At 47.8% G+C, this 15,035-nt stretch overlaps 1 protein-coding gene across 2 annotated transcripts in view; it reads left to right on the forward strand.

Moving 5' to 3' along the window:
- Positions 1 to 15,035, forward strand: part of LOC141162526 (uncharacterized) — a 56,564-nt gene that overhangs the window by 1,569 nt on the left and 39,960 nt on the right. Inside the window, exon 2 of one of the 2 annotated variants that reach the window (XM_073648720.1) lies at positions 9,604 to 9,720. The exons of the other annotated variant lie outside the window; for it this stretch is intronic. Coding sequence (XP_073504821.1) covers positions 9,604 to 9,720 — 117 coding nt within the window. The remainder of the gene's footprint in view (positions 1 to 9,603; positions 9,721 to 15,035) is intronic. 2 annotated transcript variants of the gene reach the window in all.

The following is a 15,035-nucleotide window of genomic DNA, read 5'->3' on the forward strand; positions in this document are numbered from 1 at the left end:
ATATGGGGGTGTAATAATGTGATGCACCTCTGGAGGTAATAATGTGACGCACCTCTGGAGGTAATAATGTGACGCACCTCTGGAGGTAATAATGTGACGCACTTCTGGAGGTAATAATGTGATGCACCTCTGGGGGCGGGGTACTGTACCGCACCTCTGGAGGTAATAATGTGACGCACCTCTGGAGGTAATAATGTGATGCACATCTGGGGGTGTAATAATGTGACGCACCTCTGGAGGTAATAATGTGACGCACCTCTGGAGGTAATAATGTGATGCACCTCTGGAGGTAATAATGTGATGCACATCTGGAGGTAATAATGTGACGCACATCTGGGGGTGTAATAATGTGACGCACCTCTGGAGGTAATGGTGTGACTCACATCTGGGCGTGTAATTGTTATGTTCTGCTACCAGAGCTAAGGAAAGAGAGGAGATCTGTCCCTACGATAGAACTCAGCTGAATCCCTACGATGTAACAGGGAACCTGATCCTGCGATTAGACCTGCTAAAGTCCTAAGCTAGTCTGTACGGAGACCTATAGATGTGGGGAAGGAATCCCTACAAGTACTAAGGACTGGGAGGAAAATGGGACACCTCCTAACAGAAATAGTAGCAGACAGACGAACAAACAAAATATATAGAACATAGAGGTCCGTAGACCAAGCAAACTAACAGAGCAAGACACAGAGCACAGGCTAGCTAGAAAGTAGATATACAATGAAGTCCAGCAAAGCCAGAAGGGCGGAGTAGGATTAAATAGGCCAACAAGGTCATGTGACCAGCAAAGGAAAAAACCTAAGAGCAAGGTTCTAACAGTACCCCCCCTTCTAAGAGGATCCTCCGGATCCCCTAGGACCAGGCTTATCAGGAAATCTCCTGTGAAACGCTCTGATAAGTCTGGACGCGGAAACATCATCTGACCTCACCCAAGAGTTATCCTCGGGTCCGAAACCTTTCCAGGCCACAAGATACTGCAAACTACCTCTATACCGTCTAGAGTTAAGGATGCGAGAAATTTCATTTTCCCCGTCCTCCACCACCGGAGGAACAGAGGCAGAGGCGTCACCATCCGACACAACAGCTTTTTTTAACAGAGAGACATGAAATACCGGATTAATTCTCCAGGAGGTAGGAACCTCCAACCCAACAGCAGATTGGTTGACAACCTGAAGCACCTTAAAGGGCCCTACAAACTTGGGACCCAATTTCTTAGAAGGAATCCTCAACCGCAGATTCCTAGAGGACAACCAAACCATGTCACCAACAGCGAACAAAACCTCCTGTCGTTTCCTATCAAAGTAGTCTTTAGATTTTCTGTTGGCCTCCTGAAGATTACCCCGCACATCCGTCCAAACTCTCTCCAAATCACCGGAAAAATTCTCCTCCTCAGGCACGGCAGATCCCAACTTGGAGAACGACCCAAACGACGGATGTCTCCCAGAACAACAAAAAAAAGGCGAACAACCAGCAGAAGAAGATGTATGATTGTTCAGAGCAAATTCAGCAAGTGGCAGAAACTCAGACCACCCCTCTTGATTGTCTGCCACAAAACAACGCAAGAACTGCTCAACATCCTGGTTTTTCCTTTCTGTCTGGCCATTAGATTCAGGATGATATCCGGACGAGAACGACAAATGAACTCCCAACCTGTCACAAAAGGCACGCCAAAAACGAGCCACGAACTGAGGACCCCTATCAGAAACAATGTCAGTAGGAACGCCATGAAGTCTGACAATTTCCTTGACAAAGGCCTTAGCGAGAGTTTTAGCGCAGGGCAGTTTGACGAAGGGAACCAAGTGACACATCTTGCTAAAACGGTCCACGACCACCCAGATGACAGTAAAACCCTCAGAGGGGGGAAGGTCAGTTATAAAGTCCATAGCCAAATGTGTCCAAGGAGCACTGGGAACCTCCAAAGGACAAAGCAACCCCGCAGCAGGAGTATGTGAGGACTTAGATCTAGCACATATAGTACATTGACGCACCCACTTAATGACTTCCTTCTGCCATCCAGGCCACCAAAAACTGCGACCCACCAGTCTCTTGGTCTCAGAGATTCCGGGATGACCTGCCAACCGAGATTCGTGACACTCAACAAACAAATCTCTCCTAAAGGTCCCAGGCACAAACAACCTCCCATGAGGAGTGTTAGATGGGGCATTCTCCTGAGCTTTAAGAATCTCATTTTCCAAAACGGAGTCCAAAGCAGCTATCACAACACCTTCTTGTAAAATGTTCTCCTCTTTCTCAGCACCGACTATGGGAGAAAAACTGCGAGACAAGGCATCTGCCTTAACATTCTTAGTACCAGGGATGTAAGTAACGGAGAAATTAAACCGCGAGAAAAACAGTGCCCACCAAGCCTGACGGGCATTCAGGCGCTTGGCAGCATCAAGATATATCAGATTTTTATGATCCGTAAGAACCTGAACGGGAAATTCCGCACCTTCCAAGAAGTGGCGCCAGTGTTCAAATGCGAGTTTAATAGCCAATAATTCCCGATTACCAATATCGTAATTCAGTTCAGTCTCCGAAATTTTTTTTTAAAAAAAGGCACAGGGATGTAATCCATCCCCGTTATCCTGAGACAATACTGCGCCAACCCCCACAGAGGAAGCATCAACCTCAACCAAAAACGGCTTAGTCACATCAGGCTGCATAAGGATGGGAGCAGAGGTGAACCTCTCCTTGAGATACACAAAAGCTTCAATGGCCTCAGAAGACCACTGAACCGCATCAGCACCTTTCCTGGTGAGATCGGTCAGAGGTTTGACAATACTAGAAAAAATTTTTATGAATTTTCTGTAATAATTGGCAAAACCTAAAAACCTCTGTATCGATTTCAAACCAATAGGCCTAGGCCATTCCTGCACAGCTTGAACTTTAACCGGGTCCATCTGAAAACCTTCGCTGGAGATAATGTAACCCAAAAAACTAATTCTCTGTACAGCGAACTCACATTTCTCCAGCTTAGCAAAAAGCGAATTGTCCATTAATAACTGTAATACCTCACGCACGCTCCGCCAATGAGACTCCAGATCCGGCGAATAAATCAAAATGTCATCCAAATACACAACCACATTTTTGCCGATCAAAGGTCTAAGGATGTCATTAATCAGATTCTGAAAAAATGCAGGAGCATTAGTAAGACCAAAAGGCATAACCAGATTCTCAAAATGACCCACAGGAGTGTTAAAAGCAGTCTTCCATTCGTCACCCTCCTTCATGCGCAACAGATTGTATGCCCCCTTAAGGTCAATTTTAGAGAACCACTTGGCCCCCAATAACTGGTTAAACAGATCAGGAATCAATGGCAGTGGGTAAGGATTGCGTACCGTAATTTTGTTAATCTCACGAAAATCCAGACAAGGACGTAAACCGCCGTCCTTTTTTTTTACAAAAAAAAATCCAACCGCCACAGGAGACTTAGAAGGCCTAATGTGACCGGCGGCCAAACTTGTCTGTATGTATTCCTCCAAAGCCTTCCTCTCAGGAATAGTAAGGTTAAATAAACGACTTTTAGGAAGAGTCGCTCCAGGGACAAATTCAATAGAACAATCATAGTCTCTATGGGGAGGCAAAACCTGCGATTCCTTCTCAGAAAAAACTCTCCAAAAATCCTGAATAGGAACAGGCAATTCCCCCCTATCCAAAGCTGCAATACGCCCGTTACAACACTTGTCATAACATTTATGGCTCCAGGATTTAATTTCACTGGTAGACCAATCCAGTACAGGATTGTGAAATTTTAACCAGGGCAAACCCAATATTACTGGAGAAGGCAAGTTATTCAACACTACCAAATCCAATTTCTCATGGTGAACACCATTAATAGTGAGAGGAAATTCACAGACCTTGAGAGTAATATTCTTCAAAGGGGAACCATCCACAGAAACCACAGCAATGGGGGATGATAAAGGTTCGGGTTTTAAATTGAGTCTTTCCAAGAATCCCCCATCAATTACATTCAGAGTAGACCCACAATCAACAAACACCCGAAATTCCATAAATTTTTCCTGAGCAATCGTGGAAGCAGCTAAAAATACACCCTTGGAATTTAAACAGGCAATACGGGCATGACTGACCATTTTTTTTTCTTTCTTCATACGAAGCTCACAGCCTTTAATCAAATGACCAGATTTTCCGCAATAGAAACACAAGCCTTCAGAAAATCTACGGTCTTTTTCTTGAGAGCGAGGTGCCACCGATCCAATCTCCATCGATTCACCACTGTTAGTACACACATTCTCATAACCAGAAACTGACATAGCAGAGGATTTGCTCTCATTAACCCTTGCACGCAGTCTCCTATCCACCCGTATAGCTAATTGCATAGCCTGTTGCAAATCTTCAGGTGTAGGATAAGCAATTAGCAGGTCTTTAACCCTTTCATTGAGCCCAGCAAGAAATAGACTTTTCAGAGCAGAATTGTTCCACCCTGTTTGAGTAGACCAACGACGGAAATGAGTACAATATTTTTCCACATTACCTGATCCCTGTTTCAAACGTCTCAACTCAGTCTCAGCTGATGCGACACGGTCAGGATCATCATATAATAGTCCCAAAGCAGAAAAAAAACTATCCACTGATCTGAAGCATGTATCACTAGGTTGCAAAGAAAAGGCCCACTCCTGAGGCTCTTTGCGCAAAAGTGACATTATGAGCCCTATGCGCTGGGAATCATCCCCAGAGGACTTGGGTCTCAAACGAAAATACAATAAGCAAGCATTTTTAAATGAAAAAAATTCTCGGTGTTCACCAAAAAATAAATCCGGCAAACGTACCTTAGGCTCCAAGAAATGTGCTCCAGGACAGTTACTCACGTGCTGACGGAGCTCGGCCACCTCCAGAGAGAGTCCCTGCAGGCGATGAGCCAAATCCAGAACCGACACCATGATGGAACAGAAAAATCTTTCCTTAGAGAATTTGCAGGCTGGACTTACTGTTATGTTCTGCTACCAGAGCTAAGGAAAGAGAGGAGATCTGTCCCTACGATAGAACTCAGCTTCATCCCTACGATGTAACAGGGAACCTGATCCTGCGATCAGACCTGCTAAAGTCCTAAGCTAGTCTGTACGGAGACCTATAGATGTGGGGAAGGAATCCCTACAAGTACTAAGGACTGGGAGGAAAATGGGACACCTCCTAACAGAAATAGTAGCAGACAGACGAACAAACAAAATATATAGAACATAGAGGTCCGTAGACCAAGCAAACTAACAGAGTTAGATACAGAGCACAGGCTAGCTAGAAAGTAGTTATACAATGAAGTCCAGCAAAGCCAGAAGGGCGGAGCAGGATTAAATAGGCCAACAAGGTCATGTGACCAGCAAAGGAAAAAACCTAAGAGCAAGGTTCTAACAGTAATAATGTGACGCACCTCTGGAGGTAATAATGTGATGCACCTCTGGAGGTAATAATGTGACGCACCTCTGGAGGTAATAATGTGACGCACATCTGAGCGTGTAATAATGTGACGCACCTCTGGAGGTAATAATGTGATGCACCTCTGGAGGTAATAATGTGACGCACCTCAGGAGGTAATAATGTGACGCATATCTGGGGGTGTAATAATGTGACACACCTCTGGAGGTAATAATGTGACGCACCTCTGGAGGTAATAATGTGACACACTTCTGGAGGTAATAATGAGACGCACCTCTGGAGGTAATAATGTGACGCACCTCTGGAGGTAATAATGTGACGCACCTCTGGAGGTAATAATGTGACGCACCTTTGGGGGAGGGGTACTGTGCCGCACCTCTGGAGGTAATAATGTGACGCACCTCTGGAGGTAATAATGTGATGCACCTCTGGGGGTAATAATGTGACGCACTTCTGGAGGTAATAATGTGATGCACCTCTGGGGGCGGGGTACTGTACCGCACCTCTGGAGGTAATAATGTGACGCACCTCTGGAGGTAATAATGTGACGCACATCTGGGGTGTAATAATGTGACGCACCTCTGGAGGTAATAATGTGACGCACCTCTGGAGGTAATAATGTGATGCACCTCTGGAGGTGATAATGTGATGCACATCTGGAGGTAATAATGTGACGCACATCTGGGGGTGTAATAATGTGACGCACCTCTGGAGGTAATGATGTGACTCACATCTGGGCGTGTAATAATGTGACGCACCTCTGGAGGTAATAATGTGATGCACCTCTGGAGGTAATAATGTGACGCACCTCTGGAGGTAATAATGTGACGCACATATGGGCGTGTAATAATGTGACGCACCTCTGGAGGTAATAATGTGATGCACCTCTGGAGGTAATAATGTGACGCACCTCAGGAGGTAATAATGTGACGCATATCTGGGGGTGTAATAATGTGACACACCTCTGGAGGTAATAATGTGACGCACTTCTGGAGGTAATAATGTGACGCACCTCTGGAGGTAATAATGTGACGCACCTCTGGAGGTGATAATGTGATGCACATCTGGAGGTAATAATGTGACGCACATCTGGGGGTGTAGTAATGTGACACACCTCTGGAGGTAATAATGTGACGCACCTCTGGAGGTAATAATGTGATGCACCTCTGGAGGTGATAATGTGATGCACATCTGGAGGTAATAATGTGACGTACATCTGGGGGTGTAATAATGTGACGCACCTCTGGAGGTAATGATGTGACTCACATCTGGGCGTGTAATAATGTGACGCACCTCTGGAGGTAATAATGTGATGCACCTCTGGAGGTAATAATGTGACGCACATCTGGGCATGTAACAATGTGACGCACCTCTGGAGGTAATAATGTGATGCACCTCTGGAGGTAATAATGTGACGCACCTCAGGAGGTAATAATGTGACGCATATCTGGGGGTGTAATAATGTGACACACCTCTGGAGGTAATAATGTGACGCACCTCTGGAGGTAATAATGTGACGCACTTCTGGAGGTAATAATGTGACGCACCTCTGGAGGTAATAATGTGACGCACCTCTGGAGGTAATAATGTGACGCACCTTTGGGGGAGGGGTACTGTGCCGCACCTCTGGAGGTAATAATGTGACGCACCTCTGGAGGTAATAATGTGACGCACTTCTGGAGGTAATAATGTGATGCACCTCTGGGGGCGGGGTACTGTACCGCACCTCTGGAGGTAATAATGTGACGCACCTCTGGAGGTAATAATGTGATGCACATCTGGGGTGTAATAATGTGACGCACCTCTGGAGGTAATAATGTGACGCACCTCTGGAGGTAATAATGTGATGCACCTCTGGAGGTGATAATGTGATGCACATCTGGAGGTAATAATGTGACGCACATCTGGGGGTGTAATAATGTGACGCACCTCTGGAGGTAATGATGTGACTCACATCTGGGCGTGTAATAATGTGACGCACCTCTGGAGGTAATAATGTGATGCACCTCTGGAGGTAATAATGTGACGCACCTCTGGAGGTAATAATGTGACGCACATCTGGGCGTGTAATAATGTGACGCACCTCTGGAGGTAATAATGTGATGCACCTCTGGAGGTAATAGTGTGACGCACCTCAGGAGGTAATAATGTGACGCATATCTGGGGGTGTAATAATGTGACACACCTCTGGAGGTAATAATGTGACGCACTTCTGGAGGTAGTAATGTGACGCACCTCTGGAGGTAATAATGTGACGCACCTCTGGAGGTAATAATGTGACGCACCTCTGGAGGTAATAATGTGACGCACCTTTGGGGGAGGGGTACTGTGCCGCACCTCTGGAGGTAATAATGTGACGCACCTCTGGAGGTAATAATGTGATGCACATCTGGGGGTGTAATAATGTGACGCACATCTGGAGGTAATAATGTGACGCACCTCTGGAGGTAATAATGTGATGCACCTCTGGAGGTAATAATGTCACGCACATCTGGGCGTGTAATAATGTGACACACCTCTGGAGGTAATAATGTGACGCACCTCTGGAGGTAATAATGTGACGCACCTCTGGAGGTAATAATGTGATGCACCTCTGGGGGTAATAATGTGACGCACTTCTGGAGGTAATAATGTGATGCACCTCTGGGGGCGGGGTACTGTACCGCACCTCTGGAGGTAATAATGTGACGCACCTCTGGAGGTAATAATGTGATGCACATCTGGGGGTGTAATAATGTGACGCACCTCTGGAGGTAATAATGTGACGCACCTCTGGAGGTAATAATGTGATGCACCTCTGGAAGTGATAATGTGACGCACATCTGGGGGTGTAATAATGTGACGCACCTCTGGAGGTAATGATGTGACTCACATCTGGGCGTGTAATAATGTGACGCACCTCTGGAGGTAATAATGTGATGCACCTCTGGAGGTAATAATGTGACGCACCTCTGGAGGTAATAATGTGACGCACATCTGGGCGTGTAATAATGTGACGCACCTCTGGAGGTAATAATGTGACGCACCTCAGGAGGTAATAATGTGACGCATATCTGGGGGTGTAATAATGTGACACACCTCTGGAGGTAATAATGTGATGCACTTCTGGAGGTAATAATGTGACACACCTCTGGAGGTAATAATGTGACGCACCTCGGGAGGTAATAATGTGGCGCACCTCTGGAGGTAATAATGTGACGCACCTCTGGAGGTAATAATGTGACGCACCTCTGGAGGTAATAATGTGACGCACCTCTGGAGGTAATAATGTGATGCACCTCTGGAGGTAATAATGTGACGCACATCTGGGCGTGTAATAATATGACACACCTCTGGAGGTAATAATGTGACGCACCTCTGGAGGTAATAATGTGACGCACATCTGGGCGTGTAATAATGTGACGCACCTCTGGAGGTAATAATGTGACGCACCTCTGGAGGTAATAATGTGACGCATCTCTGGAGGTAATAATGTGACACACATCTGGGGGTGTAATAATGTGATGCACATCTGGGAGTGTAATAATGTGACGCATCTCTGGAGGCAATAATGTGACGCACATCTGGGGGTGTAATAATGTGACGCATCTCTGGAGGTAATAATGTGACGCACCTCTGGAGGTAATAATGTGACGCACCTCTGGAGGTAATAATGTGACGCACCTCTGGAGGTAATACGCACCTCTGGATGTAATAATGTGACGCACATCTGGGGGTGTAATAATGTGACGCACCTCTGGAGGTAATAATGTGACGCACCTCTGGAGGTAATAATGTGACGCATCTCTGGAGGTAATAATGTGACACACATCTGGGGGTGTAATAATGTGATGCACATCTGGGAGTGTAATAATGTGACGCATCTCTGGAGGCAATAATGTGACGCACATCTGGGGGTGTAATAATGTGACGCATCTCTGGAGGTAATAATGTGACGCATCTCTGGAGGTAATAATGTGACGCACCTCTGGAGGTAATAATGTGACGCATCTCTGGACGTAATACGCACCTCTGGATGTAATAATGTGACGCACATCTGGGGGGTGTAATAATGTGACGCACCTCTGGAGGTAATAATGTGACACACCTCTGGAGGTAATAATGTGACGCACCTCTGGGGGAGGGGTACTGTGCCGCCCCTACATCCGTCTCATCTAGGGGTGGCGCCAGTGATTCTGCCCCTTTCTCTGGGACTGACTGATGTTTCTATTGCAGGACTATATAACCAATATGACGGCGCAGATGTTCGGAGCGCCACCCAACGCCCCGCAGCCTCGGGACGCCCGCGCCAAGACCCCTCTACAGTCCGAGGACGCACCAGCGAAGTCACAGGTCGGTCACATCCACATCCGCACCCAGAAATGTCTAAGCCTCAGCTATAAACTGCTGTTTTCTAAAGGGTTAAGAAACTACAATTCCCAGCATGCTATTTTTCTTAAAGGGACTCTCCATATTATTGTGCACGTTTGCTGTAGTTTAGACATTGTCCACTAGGAGGCAGCAATCACTATGACTGAGATCACTAAATCTAATACATCCCCAAAGAGACAGAGGAGTAGAGAGCTGAACAGAATCACTTCCTGGGTCTATGGAGTCACATTGTGCATCACATGACATCTCTCAGCCAATCAGGTGCCTAAAAATGTAGCAGGATTACAAGAGGTCAAGACAGATTCCAGAGAGAGAGAGGGGGGAGAGAGGGTGAAAGAGAGAGAGAGAGGGCGAGAGAGGGCGAGAGAGAGAGAGGGCCCCAATCCTTCTGTATGGCAGCGAAGTCTGGGGTCCAGTCTCGTACCCAAACTGGTCAAAGTGGGACGCTGGACCAACATAAATATTCCACCTAGAGTTCTGCAGACACCTCCTCCAAGTCCATCGGAGCTCATCAAACAGCGCCTGCAGAGCAGAGCTGGGCAGATCCCGCTACACCTTGCCATCCAGGAGAAGGCGCTATCATTCGAGGCTCATCTAAAAGTAGTAGCCCCAGCTCCTACCATCACAAAGCCTTGCTGCACCAGAAAGCCCCAGAAGAACGAAGCCCCCCAACACTAATCACGCCTGACCAGCCCACCAACCTGCATCTCCTGAAAAAAGGCGAAATCTGGAAGATGGCACACAAAGGCAAAGAGGAATATCTCAGCGTCTGGAGGAATGACATTAACAAATCACATAAACTGACAATATACCAGAACCTACAGAGGGAGTACATACTGGCCCCATATCTAGAGAAACTCCCGGACCCCAGAGACCGCCAGATCCTGAGCCAGTACAGACTGAGGATATACCAGAACCTACAGAGAGAATACAGACTGGCCCCATATCTAGAGAAACTCCCGGACCCCAGAGACCGCCAGAGCCAGTACAGACTGAGGATATACCAGAACCTACAGAGGGAATACAGACTGGCCCCATATCTAGAGAAACTCCCGGACCCCAGAGACCGCCAGATCCTGAGCCAGTACAGACTGAGGATATACCAGAACCTACAGAGAGAATACAGACTGGCCCCATATCTAGAGAAACTCCCGGACCCCAGAGACTGCCAGAGCCAGTACAGACTGAGGATATACCAGAACCTACAGAGGGAATACAGACTGGCCCCATATCTAGAGAAACTCCCGGACCCCAGAGACCGCCAGATCCAGAGCCAGTACAGACTGAGGATATACCAGAACCTACAGAGAGAATACAGACTGGCCCCATATCTAGAGAAACTCCCGGACCCCAGAGACCGCCAGATCCAGAGCTGGTACAGACTGTGGATATACCAGAACCTATAGAGGGAATACAGACTGGCCCCATATCTAGAGAAACTCCCGGACCCCAGAGACCGCCAGAGCCAGTACAGATTGAGGATATACCAGAACCTACAGAGGGAGTACAAACTGGCCCCATATCTAGAGAAACTCCCGGACCCCAGAGACCGCCAGAGCCGGTACAGACTGAGGATATACCAGAACCTACAGAGAGAATACAGACTGGCCCCATATCTAGAGAAACTCTCGGACCCCAGAGACCGCCAGAGCCAGTACAGATTGAGGATATACCAGAACCTACAGAGGGAGTACAAACTGGCCCCATATCTAGAGAAACTCCCGGACCCCAGAGACCGCCAGAGCTGGTACAGACTAAGGATATACCAGAACCTACAGAGAGAATACAGACTGGCCCCATATCTAGAGAAACTCCCGGACCCCAGAGACCGCCAGAGCCGGTACAGACTGAGGATATACCAGAACCTACAGAGGGAGTACAAACTGGCCCCATATCTAGAGAAACTCCCGGACCCCAGTGACCGCCAGATCCAGAGCCAGTACAGACTGAGGATATACCAGAACCTACAGAGAGAATACAGACTGGCCCCATATCTAGAGAAACTCCCGGACCCTAGAGACCGCCAGATCCAGAGCCGGTACAGACTGAGGATATACCAGAACCTACCGAGAGAATACAGACTGGCCCCATATCTAGAGAAACTCCCGGACCCAGAGACCACCAGATCCTGAGCCAGTACAGACTGAGGATATACCAGAACCTACAGAGGGAATACAGACTGGCCCCATATCTAGAGAAACTCCCGGACCCTAGAGACCGCCAGATCCAGAGACAGTACAGACTGAGGATATACCAGAACCTACAGAGGGAATACAGATGTCACGCTGTCTCTGTATACTGGAGGTAGGGGGCCTAAGCTGACCCTAAGCTGGGGCCCTGACTAATCCCTCAACCTGGAGGTACTGTTAAAGGTACAGAGGTCCAGGCCGCCAGCGTAACCCCTACCTCCTGAGGATCCCTGCACCTAAGTAATCTAGTCCTGAGAAGGACCCCGATCACAACAAAAGGGGACAAGTAATAATATGCCCACACACAGTACTTAGACGAACGAGACAGTACAAGGGAAAAACCAAAACCACCTTGCATACAAAAACTACACAACTACAACAGAGGGAACACCAACGGGAAAGGAGATAAATGATAAAGCGAGGAAGGGAAAAAACTCTCCGAATACACTTATCTCTGAAACTCCAAATACCACGATCCGCTCTGTTAGTCTGCATGAAATGCTTTCACCGACACTTCCCTAACAGACCAGCAGGCATTTGAAGGAGTCTCACTACAGCAGCATTGATTGCAGCTGGGCGAGGCTGGACCTCGTCTAGCACAGAGAGAGAGAATTAACTCCCTCACTGCCGAAAAACACAAAGCACCAAAAAGTCAGCTGCGAGAAGTCAGGCTGTGTAATCGTGACGATCTTCGTGGCGACACACCCGTGACAGTACCCCCCCTTCTACGAGGGGCCTCCGGACCCTCAGGGCCAGGTTTATCCGGGTGAGTCGTGTGGAAGGCCCGAACTAATCGGTCTGTGTTAATATCCGACGCAGGAACCCACATCCTCTCCTCAGGACCATACCCTTTCCAATGAACCAGGTACTGAAGGGACCGGCGATTAAAGCGTGAATCGATGACCCTCGATACCTGGAACTCCAAGTTACCCTTGACCACCACTGGAGGGGGAGGTAAAGGTGACGGTACCACCGGCGCCACATACCTCTTAAGCGACGATCTGTGGAACACGTTGTGAATTTTAAACGTAGGGGGGAGGTCAAGACGGAATGCCACCGGATTAATAATAGAACTGATTCTGTACGGCCCGATGAACCTGGGACCCAGTTTCCAGGAGGGAACCTTAAGTTTTATATTCCTGGTAGACAACCATACCCGATCGTTCACACTTAGGTCCGGACCAGACACTCTCCTCCTATCAGCCATACGTTTGTATCGGTTCCCCATAGTATTCAGATTCTTCAGCACCCCTCTCCATACTGAAGCGAGTGATGAGGAAAATCGTTCCTCCTCAGGAACCCCCGAAGAGCCCCCCCTACTGAAAGTACAAAACTGGGGGTGAAAACCATATGCCCCAAAAAACGGGGACTTACCAGTGGACTCGCTCCGCCTATTATTAAGAGCAAACTCTGCCAGAGGTAAGAAAGAAGCCCAGTCCTCCTGGTTCTCTGACACAAAACACCGGAGATATGTCTCCAAGCTCTGGTTCATACGTTCCGTCTGACCATTGGTCTGAGGATGAAAAGCCGATGAGAACGACAAATGCATACCCCGCCGTGCACAAAACGCCTTCCAGAACTTGGACACAAACTGAGACCCCCGATCAGACACCACCTCGGAGGGTACCCCGTGAAGCCTCACAATCTCCCCAATGAACACCTGCGCAAGAGTTTTAGCATTAGGGAGAGCCGGAAGAGCGATAAAATGTGCCATCTTGCTGAACCTGTCCACTACAACGAGTATGACCGTTTTACCCGAAGACGGAGGGAGGTCCGTAATAAAGTCCATAGACAGATGAGTCCAAGGACGCTCCGGGATCTTCAAAGGTAAGAGGGCCCCAGACGGATGGGTATGTGAGGTCTTAGAGCGCGCACAAACCCCACAGGACGCGACAAAAGTTACCACCTCCTTATGTAAGTTAGGCCACCAAAACCGACGCGAGAGGAGATCCACAGTTGCTCTACTCCCCGGGTGTCCTGCAAAAACTGAGTTATGGTGTGCTTCGATCACCTTTTGTCGCAACTGATCTGGAACAAACAGTCTCCCCGGAGGTCCAACAGGGGCGTCCCCCTGAGCCTCCAATACCTCCTCCTCCAGCTCAGAGCATACTGTCGAAACCACCGCCCCCTCCTGAAGGATAGGAATCGGGTCGTCCGTATTCCCGGCCCCAGGGAAACTACGAGATAAGGCATCCGCCTTTACATTTTTTGACCCAGGACGATATGTAACGACAAAATTAAACCTGGTAAAAAACAATGACCACCTAGCTTGTCTGGGATTCAGACGTTTCGCGGACTCCAGATATAGCAGGTTCTTGTGATCGGTGATGACGGTGACCGGATGGACTGCCCCCTCCAAAAAATGGCGCCACTCCTCAAAAGCTAACTTAATGGCCAAGAGTTCCCTATTGCCGACATCGTAATTCCTCTCAGCGGACGACAATTTTTTAGAGAAAAAGGCGCACGGATGCCACTTACCAGGGGACGAACCTTGTGACAATACTGCTCCCACCCCTACCTCGGAAGCGTCTACCTCTACAATGAATGGCTGTGACGCATCCGGTTGAATGAGTATGGGTGCCGAGGCAAAACATTTTTTCAAGGAGGAGAATGCTTGACAAGCCTTGTCAGACCACCTAGAAAAATCCGTCCCCTTTTTAGTCATGTCTGTGAGAGGCTTAACCATGGACGAGAAATTACGAATGAACTTCCGGTAATAATTAGCAAACCCCAGGAAACGTTGTAGTGCCTTAAGATTCTCTGGCCGATCCCACTCAAGAACTGCCCGCACTTTCCCAGGGTCCATACGAAAACCGGACGCTGAAACCAGGAAGCCTAAAAACTGGAGTTCCTGTACGGCGAACACACACTTTTCCCATTTGGCATACAGTTTATTATCCCGCAAGATCTGTAACACCTGCCTAACGTGCTCCTGATGAGACACCAGATCCGGCGAGTAAATTAAGATATCATCCAGATATATGACAACAAACTGTCCCACCAGGCGGCGAAAAATGTCATTAACAAAGTGTTGGAACACCGCCGGGGCATTAGTCAGACCGAATGGCATGACAAGGTTCTCATAAT

This window comes from Phyllobates terribilis, unplaced genomic scaffold (genome assembly GCF_046119375.1).
Source record: "Phyllobates terribilis strain yellow unplaced genomic scaffold, ASM4611937v1 Scaffold_9__5_contigs__length_417890890, whole genome shotgun sequence".
NCBI classification, from domain to species: Eukaryota; Metazoa; Chordata; class Amphibia; order Anura; family Dendrobatidae; genus Phyllobates; species Phyllobates terribilis.